The 9,771-nt window shown below is 38.1% G+C and overlaps 1 protein-coding gene across 1 annotated transcript; it reads left to right on the top strand.

The window, feature by feature from the left end:
- Window positions 1-2,860: 2,860 nt before the first annotated feature.
- Window positions 2,861-9,511, top strand: LOC112486244 (ubiquitin carboxyl-terminal hydrolase 2-like). The gene is made up of 12 exons (XM_025065442.1): window positions 2,861-3,127; window positions 5,708-5,755; window positions 5,851-5,974; window positions 6,340-6,451; window positions 6,679-6,789; window positions 6,879-6,943; window positions 7,155-7,258; window positions 7,566-7,646; window positions 7,726-7,804; window positions 8,008-8,115; window positions 8,223-8,343; window positions 8,667-9,511. The coding sequence occupies exons 1-12, from the start codon at window positions 2,984-2,986 to the stop codon at window positions 8,770-8,772; spliced, it is 1,203 nt and encodes a 400-aa protein (XP_024921210.1). The 5' UTR covers window positions 2,861-2,983; the 3' UTR covers window positions 8,773-9,511.
- The last annotated feature ends 260 nt before the right edge of the window (window positions 9,512-9,771 follow it).

The raw sequence follows: 9,771 nt of genomic DNA, 5'->3' as shown, positions 1-9,771 counted from the left end.
CACAAAGCAGAATTTGATGAGAAAGGTTCCTTCAAACACAGTGCAGTAACACAACCCTGCTGCTGACGTCACACAACGTTAAATCTTTAAAACAAGCAGGATTAACTTTCCCCTAGTCATGTTTTACTCACCTCTGTATAAATATATAACTTCCAATATCTTAATGTTGGATATGAATGAGATTAGTTACTTCATACTGCTCACACCTTTTCTTTTCTTTTTTAACTAATGATGTATATGTATTTTTGTTCATATTGAATCATCGCTGTGATAGTCACACTGTAGGTATTTGATGGAAGATGACTCACGTCGCCTTAACAACAGCCGCCGAGTGACTGACTCGGTAAAATTAAGGTGTTAGCAGGGAGCCTGTAGAAAAAGGAACATCAGTGACGAACAGGTGTAGGAGTGTACTGTAGCAGCAGCAAGGCCTCGCCTGTGGGTGGAGCCGTGGAGATTGTGTTAATGAAGGGTTGGTCTTTGTTTGCCATGAAAGGAGAAGGGAGTGATGGTCGTAAATTTAGCTAAAGTGCTACCTCGCCGTTATCCTCTCCGCAGCCACGCAAATACTACGTTTGTTTCTGCACACAAACAGGAGCAGGTGATAATTAAAAAAAGAACACTCTGTGCTCTGTCTGCCACTAATTAAGTGCAGTGGGACTTCAAGATACGAGGAAACATCGAGTTACGAATGTTCAACCCAGCTCCTTTATTCCACTCCACCCCGTCACGCTGTACCTCACTGACCCTCGCTAGGTTATTTTTCCCCTTGTCATAACAATAATTTAAAATGTTTTCTTAATTATTATTATTTTATATTATCAATATATTAGTTTATATCTATGTTTTTATGTTGAGATAGGAAGAAGGATAATTTAATTAATTAATAGTATATTTCTGGGGGAATTATTTGGTTTTTAGTTATTTTCAATGGGGAAAATGCAATCGAGATACGATCGGATCGACATATGAGTGCTGTTGTGGAACTGATTCAGCTTGTATCTTGAAGCTCCACTGCGCTAACAAAACAATGACAACTGTTATGTAAGTGTACAAACAGCAATGTGCAAAAAGTTTTTGTGGGTTTTGACATTTATTATATTTCCCTTATTTACTTCTTATTTAAAGTGTAGAGTGTTTTTTTCCTTCATCTTCTCCTTCTGCAGTTTATTGATGAGAATTAGCTTCTGTTTCTCTCTCTTGTGCAGTACTATGTGTGTAGTGGGTTGTCCAGTTTGCACTAGTCCATTAATCTTGCTTTTTCATGAAAACAGATTAATTGCTGTACCGTGATTATAAAGCCCAATGTCAAGGTTAATTGTTATTTCTGTGGCACTGTGAAGTGAAGGTGCCAAGAGTTTGAAGGAAAACACTAATAATTTACAGATTAACTTGTCACTCTCGGAGAGAAAGCCTCTCTGACATAACACGCCTGGAATTTGATCTCATTAAAGAGTCCAACCTTTGAACCTGCCGTGAGATTAATCTGCGGCAGGAATGTGACAGAGTCATGAGCCGCATTCCTGTAGGCTGAATGTGGGAGCCGTGCACTGAAATTAAAGGGACTCAGTTTCCCAGGTGTTCCCTCAACTGACGCACTCCATATGATTCACCACATTTCCATGGCGTAGTAGTATAAACATGGTTACCAAGCTCGCTACCATGACATTTGCAGTCTATACTCACAGTTGGAGTTCCTAAAAAAGAAGAACTCAATTGAAGATGTGTCAAATATTGAGGTAGCATTTAGCCAGAAAAAAGTTAGTCTTAAAACTAATGAAAAAAAAAGAAAACCATGGACAAAGTAGCATGATGGTTAGGGGAGGAATAACCAAAAAAAAAAAGCTTTATTGCAACTGTGTAGTGTTACATTAGACTTTGTCCAAGAGTCACACCCATGAAGATGAGTGTGGATATAAATCAATGAGTTTTAACAACGCTGCTGCCAACATGCATGTTATCAGGCACAGAGACAGTTTCAGCCAAAGATCAGCAGGTGTCTCATCTAAGTGCTGACGTTTTCAGAGAAGATTTTTTTTTTTAAAAACACTGATTAGCAGTTTTATTTGCTACTCCTAATTAACCCCATTCTTGCTGTATGCTGGATTTTATGTCAGGATGCAACAGAAAATGGAAGATCACTGGCGGTCTTATCTGCAGAGATAAGAAAATGACAGTTACAGACCCTGCAGTGATTATGTTTATATGGTCTTTCAGTTAAAACGCTTCCCTCTGCTGACTCCCCTGCTACGCTGCTGAATGCAAACCACACTCTTCAACCCGGTCTTTATAGACGGCCAGCACCCCCATCAAGTACTTTTTGTACTTGCTTTATTTGAAATAATTATAAGTTAGATTCTTGTTGTTAATATGAAAAAAGTGGAAGAAATCTGAGTCTGAAGATGTGATTCTGAGTCTAAATCCTATATGAACTATTTTACCCATTTTCAGGTCCCTATGATAATTAGGGGATATTTTATAGATTTTTAAAATAATCTATAAAATATGGATTCCCGCACAATTGGCGCAATTGTTACAACACTCATAATCCTACAAAATGTCATAACGTCTCCCTACGCTTGTTCGAAAGTGTGATCCAACTTTTATTCATTCCGTTTTTCCCGTTTGCTTTCCTGTGAATAGACATAAAATAAATAGACAGAAATAATTAAAGGGACTTTCAAAAGCTCCTAGTAAATAATAAATAAGTTTTTACCGAGGGAAGTTTTAATAACTTGTACTTAATTACTTTTTTTCACACCTGTTTGACAGCTTCGGTCAGCAGAATAATCGGAGTATTGTGTTTCCCATAGGGCTTGAAGGCAGCACCGTTCAGGGCAGGTTCTCACAGTGGGCGTGAACATTTGACAGATCAAAACTCTCACACTCTACTCTGTCAGTTACTCAGGGACTGAAGTCGGCTGAGTTGTACCTTTTGTTGTACCTTTTTTCTGAGGTCGAAAGGGAGGAATTATTCTGCACCATGCCGTCTCTGAAACACTCATACACGGTGACAGCACAGGAGGAGAGCCCGGCCTCCTTCCCACTGGACAAACACAAGACCCCAACCTTGTCCCGCTCCATACTGGTGTCCACCTTCATGGGTCTGATCATCAACCAGGCCAAGGTGAGTCCGTCACTTTCATTTTTAGAGTAACTTTTTTCTTCTGCTTATTTTATGCTGCTATACTATACCTTCTGTACTGTAATTTTGTTTGCTTTTAAGTAGAGACTCTTCCTCCAAGCTTGCTGTGCAAAAGCTTTTGTATGTAGTTTTTTTTTTTGGTCATCTTTTAGCGTTGATGTCACAGCTTCCTCTTGGCTTTCCTTTCAGTCTACCATTATCTATTTGCTTGGCTAATATCAGCTTTTAGCTACACAATCGCTGTTATCGACTCTAATTTGAGCTATTTCTGTGTTGTTTTTTAACCTTTTGGTACTGTATGGCAAATTTTGGATTTGGTACCAACCTATAATTTTCTTACTCATCTTGTGGTATCCATTTTTTTATATTTGAAATTTGTGCCCAAAATGTTGTCAAAAATGTTATATTGTCAAGTAAATGCATTCAAACATTCCTCTCCCATCAAGTAAAAATCCCAGACTATGTCTAATGTGTGAAAATCTGCAGAAAGATTTTGACATGTAAAAGAAGAATGTTCGCAGTTGATCTTTGTGCTTTATGTCTTCCATCTACGGGTGTGTTTCATAACAGACCTTAACGCTGCTGATAAGACATGTGTGTCTTCAACCGTATCAGCTGTGGAGTGCATTTAAACACAGCACACATGTATACAGTAATCCATCGCTACTTCGCGGTTCTCCTACCTACATCGATTTTGTTTTTAATTCCCATCTCGCGAGAGTATCGCTGTATTTCATGGCAAATCTTTTTTTTAATATCCAATATTTTCTTTATTTTTGTTCTAAAAAACATTTTCTAACCAAAAAAGAAATTAAGCAGTAAAACATAAAGCAAAAAACAACTAAAAGCCATCGCTTGTAGCTTTGTTTATCTAGAGATCGAACACAGCATTGAGGATGCGCTCTTGTTCTTCACGCTGATTGGCTCATGCAACGTAGCATCTCTCAGCATCTCGGCTTGGCTTGTCTGTCAGCTACTCGTTCACTTTGCTCTGCTCCGACATAGTACGTTGCTGTAAAGTTTGTGCTCTTGTGTTTGGTGAAAGTTTAGCCTAATTTAACGCTCTACGATCACAAACGCCCTGATCATCTTCTCAGGCCTCTGTTACTAAGCCCAAACAAAGACGCTGACACAGATGACAGTTAACAGTCTTTATTTTTCTTTACAATAATGTGCTCTCCGGCGCTTACGTAATTTATTTACGTAATATGTATGTCTTATATTTCCATTATACAGCTCTACTGTGCATATACTGTAATTGTGTGGAGAAGGGTGAATAATATAATAACTATCTCGCCTCTACTTTTCGCAGTGGGTCATGAATCTCCCCTCTACTTTTCGCGGTGGGTCATGTAACGCAAATACCGCGATAAGAGAGGGTCCACAGTACAGACAGATGTGTGTCTGTGTGATATTATTGGTGTCCACAGATTGTCCTCAGTGCCCTCTGTTGGATGAGCGCGCTGGTGTTTGCACTGCACACACAGACAACACTTTTTCTCAGAAGAACTTTTTAACCCAGTTTATAATAAACAGTTGTCCAGCCTAAACTCAGCATTATGAAAGTTCAGCTTGACCTGTTGTCGACCTATGGCGAGATTTACTCTTCTCTTTATAATTAATTATGCTCAATGAGCTCTCAGCTTTACTTCCCTCACAACCACCAACTATACCACAACAGTAACAGGCAAAGTTCACATACAGGCTGCTGACGTTGTCTGTACATTTACAGTGCGTGTGTGTATCTGTGTTTGTGCGTTGGCAACCAGACACATTCACTTCCACCTGCGGCTCTTCAGTCGTCAGCAGAGGTGTTGATGCATGACATTGCTGACTGGCCCTGAGTCATCAGGTTACTTAGTTACCCACGATCTGCTCTTTGGTACGACCTGTAGGCCACAGCCAGTGTAGGGTGCCTGTTTAACAGCTAGGGAAAAACTGTCAAAATCTACATGAAGAAAATATAGTAACCTGGTCTACATTAGCTCTTTGCTCCATTTTTACCACAGAATCTCAGAACAATGTCCACATATTGCTTGTAACAAACAAATTCAAGATCTTCTGTTTCCTGTTTGGAAGGACCGAAGAAAAAAATTGCTTTCAATTAAGTAAAAGTGAAGAACCTTATTTAATGTTGACAAAACAGATAAAGTGATTATCATGTCACAAATAATCTTCATAATTGTCCCTGATATAATTATCATAACTATTATCGAGTAGGTTCTAATAAAAATTAATTTGTAATTAATGTAATAGTCAGCTACTAACTGAACAGATATTTTAGCAACACTAGACGTTGAGTTAAGAGGCAGAATAAATATTCCCCACAGGGACGCACCTTAACTGGTTAAGACAAATCCTACAGTGAGACTGAGATTTGAGCTCTAACACTCTGAGATCTAAATGTGTTAATAATGTGTTAATTTTGGTTTGAAATTTCTTTTCTGCCAAAAACCTCAAAGAAATTTACCCCAAATTGTCAAAATGAATTTGTCTCCGTTTTCTTCCTGAATACACCATTCATCAGGGCTCCAATCAAATGTCTTCTTTGTCCCTAAACAGAACAAGAGTCAACTAGGCCTGGTGGGGTTGAGGAACCTTGGCAACACGGTAAGATATGGGACTTCCCTTGATGACCTAGTGATGTCACCAGTTTGGTCTGGATAATCAGTCTCTAAAATCATTGTGGATTTTTTTTTTTGCAGTGCTTCATGAACTCCATTCTACAGTGTCTGAGCAACACTCCGGAGCTGAGGGATTACTGCCTTAGGAACATCCATCGCACAGACCTCAACAAAAACCGCAAGAAGAAGACGGCTCTCATGGAAGGTAGGACCAGGCTTCTGAAGCTTTTTTTTTTCTATTTATTTTACTCCTACTACAAGAGGGACCATAGTCACTTTATCGCCACAAAAGTAGGTCACATATTTAATCATGTTTTATATGGCTCAAGAACTCCAAGGACATAATTTCTTTACACCCTTTGATAAAGGACAATTAAGGTTTCACACTGAAACTGTGATTCTTTATTATCATAGATATTTAGTATCTAAGGACAATTAAGGTTTCACACTGAAACCGTTGGCCTGGAGATTCTTTATTATCATAGATATTTTGTATCAGTTTCTAATTCTGTCTTATGAAGTCATTTATTACATTGTTGTTGTTTTTTTTTTCATTTTCTACCATTTCAGAATTTGCAAAACTGACTCAAAACCTGTGGACGTCTGTGAACAACGAGGCCATCAGTCCCTCAGATTTCAGGAACCAGATCCAGAAATACGCTCCCAAATTTGTGGGCTGCAAGTAAATAGTTCCTCAACACTCTAAGATGCAAAGTTCAGGGTATGTGTCAGAGTCACAGAGTCAGAGTGACAGAGTCACATATATTAATAATATATATGTATATGTAATCATATTAATATATTAGTAGTAATCGAGACACCATTAGCAGGACAACAACACATTAGAAATCTCACTTTTATTGTAGCTATCAGCCTAAAGAACCAGCAGTAACAGTTCTTTCTCTTCAGTCAGCAGGATGCACAGGAATTTCTGCGCATGTTACTGGATGGTCTCCACACTGAAGTGAACAGAGGTATCGTCAGACACAAGGTTTCGCCTGATAACTTGGATCATCTCTCGTAAGTCAGCTCCTCTGTGTGTATTCATGTTCTTGTATTGACTGTTTGTCAGATTTTCTGCCATCTAAAAAATTGACTTCTCTTCACAGAGATGATGAGAAAGGAAAGTGGATGTGGAAAAAGTACTTGGAGAGAGAGGACAGTAAAGTAGTAGGTATGTCAAGCCTGTGTCCAAGTTTACCATCAAAAGTTTAGATTTGGTTTGTGCCCAGTGTCACGTCCCCAAATATCGATTTAGGTTGAGTAACAGTTCTGACCCAGTCAGAGGTGATAACCCTTTGATGGTTATAATGATTGTATGATTATGTTTTACCTCGGCCAGAATTCATGTTAACATTAAATGCCTTTGACCATTTTTGTTTCAGAGTTATTTGTTGGACAGCTGAAAAGTTCTCTGACCTGCACTGTCTGTGGTTTCCAGTCCACTGTGTTTGAGCCATTCTGGGATTTATCAATACCTATTGCAAAGGTTAGTCACCAAAATGTATTATTTTAAGTTTTACGCTAAAAATGCCTATAAAATTTAATGTATGTAACTACAGTATATGGTTGCAAGCCTTTGTTGCAAAATGTGTTTTCAGTTTTTGATATAAAAGTCAAATATGGAGGAAATATTTTTCTATTTCCCTGGGCCTTCCTTAAAAAATCCAAAAATTCTAACTTTCCCTTCGACTTTTTAAGAACATACTTTCACCAATTGCTGTAACAACGGCTTCAACTATAGCTTCAAGTTTATTTACTGTGTTTATTTACTGACTAAACAAACTCCTCCACAGAAGAGCTTGGGCGAAGTGTCCCTCAAAGACTGTTTGAGGCTCTTTACCAAGGAAGATGTTCTAGATGGAGATGAAAGGCCGGTAAGAAACACCTCCTCCATGTTTATCTTAGCAATTGGCATATGAACATGAGCAGAATTTTACCATCTCTCTCTTTCAGACGTGTGACAGATGTAAAACCAGAAGGAAATGCACGAAAAGATTCAGCATCCAGAAGTTTCCTCAGATTCTTGTGCTTCGTATCCTTATCTCCAGACCATGTTTTTTAAACACTTGACTTGTTTTTATCGGCTTTACAATATGACAAAGCAAGAAAGAATATACAGAAGGTTAGGGTGATAAAGACAAACATATTATTCGTTATATATTATTTTGAATGTAAAAAGGCAAATGTACGATCAAGAAGCATTATTCTTTTGTTCCTTTACTGAACGTTCCCCAGACCTCAAGCGTTTCTCAGACTCCAACAATCGAACCAACAAACTCTCCACTTACGTCAACTTCCCACTCAAAGATCTGGACATGCAGGTGTTCTCATCTGGAAGCAGTGGTAAGTACCCAATGATGTTGATGCTAAAGAATGTTAGCTTGACTTGGCAAACACCCTCTGTCATTTTGTGGCATTGGCTCAAAGAGGTTTTTTTGGTTCTTGTACAGAGCAAGTCATGTACAACCTGTATGCAGTGTCCAACCACAGTGGGAACGCCCTGGGCGGTCACTACACGGCCTACTGCAAGAATGCAGCATTGGGGGAGTGGTACAACTACAACGACTGCAGGTATCAAATCATGGCTCGTCATATCATCCAGGGTCAGCCGGACGTTAAGCAACTTGCTTTTGGCAACTTTTTGACCAATACTAATTTTAATTAGTGTTTAACTGACAATTTGGTCTTTTTTTGATTTGCAGCCTTTTTTTTCTTATTCAGATTTTTCCAAGTTGTTCTAAACTTGACTTTAAACGTAAACTATGTGACTTTTAATTTAATTTGGTTAAAAGTCTAGTGAGTTATTTGAGCTTATGTGGTTCCTTTTAGCCATATTTTTGACTCGACTTGCATCAATTGGGATTTTACTAACTGTGTTTGTGTTTTGTTCACAGAGTTAGCCCCATGTCCTCGAGTCAGGTGCGCAGCAGCAATGCCTATGTTCTCTTCTACGAACTGGCCTCAGGCCCCCACAACAAATACCAGACATGTCGCCTATAGGTGATAACGGAGTAAAAAAAAAAAAGACTCACCATAGTGGACTTCACAGTGGACTTCAAAATGTGGGGTTTGGATGCCCCCTGGTGGACAGAGAGAGAGACAACTGTGAATATACGTAGCTCTGCTTGAGGACAAAGAGATGTTGCTGTGGAGCAAATCAAACCTTTAAACATAAGGTGAATGTCAAGGCACTTTTGCACTGAGGTCATTACTGGACTTTTTGGGTATAAACTGACAGAGAAAAGAGACATAAACCACGAATACTACTGTCAATACGCACTTGAGGTGGTGGGATACTTTCGTGTGGAATAACGGAGTATTGAGATTTTTGTGGGGTTTTTTTGTTGTTACAATATCCCCACAGTTCTCAGATAATCAAAAAAAATAGATTTCTTTTACAATTCCCTGAATCCCCCAAATTTGAAAAGTTATACATTCCCTATGTTTTGAATTTTGAGTTGAAAAAAAATGTCCCTGATCCTTCTCTGAAAATTAGACCATCACAGAAACTTGAAACTTTTTAGACAGCTTTTATATTTGTATTTATAATTTATGGGTAAAAAACACTGTTAAAACAAAATGTGTCACTGCTGCTGTGAAGATATGAACGGGTAATGAGGTGAAAATATAATCTATGTCAGCTTGCATTTTTCAACCTTTATTTATCCAGCCAAAACATAGGCTGGGGAAGTTTAAAGTGTAATGTATATTTAAAAAAATAAAAATTATGTTTTATTCATTGCTCTTTGTCAGTTGAAATGAAATTACATCTGTAAATGTATGTTAAATTCCATATATACACACACTTGGTAAATACATGGTTAGAAGTTACTCAACTTGATCAAGAAATGATGTGACAAAGCTTAGTGATGATAAAAGGACATGTGACCCATGACAGATGACATTAAACACAGTTGGCAGTAACAAATAAACAATAGAACTTAATGTATTAAAAATATAATTATATTTATTGATACTATTATTAATGGTACTAATAAA

This window comes from Cynoglossus semilaevis, chromosome 19 (genome assembly GCF_000523025.1).
Source record: "Cynoglossus semilaevis isolate Cse_v1.0 chromosome 19, Cse_v1.0, whole genome shotgun sequence".
Classification (NCBI taxonomy): domain Eukaryota; kingdom Metazoa; phylum Chordata; class Actinopteri; order Pleuronectiformes; family Cynoglossidae; genus Cynoglossus; species Cynoglossus semilaevis.
The sequence above is the reverse complement of the archived record's forward strand: the minus strand, read 5'-3'. Positions and strand labels throughout refer to the sequence as shown.

Bases quoted from the DNA above. Each gene is read 5' to 3' on its own strand.
- LOC112486244 (XM_025065442.1), top strand. From the start codon at position 2,984: ATGCCGTCTCTGAAACACTCATACACGGTGACAGCACAGGAGGAGAGC. The intron at 5,975-6,339 runs GTAGGACCAGGC...CTACCATTTCAG, and splicing joins GAAGACGGCTCTCATGGAAG to AATTTGCAAAACTGACTCAA. The intron at 6,790-6,878 runs GTAAGTCAGCTC...TTCTCTTCACAG, and splicing joins GATAACTTGGATCATCTCTC to AGATGATGAGAAAGGAAAGT.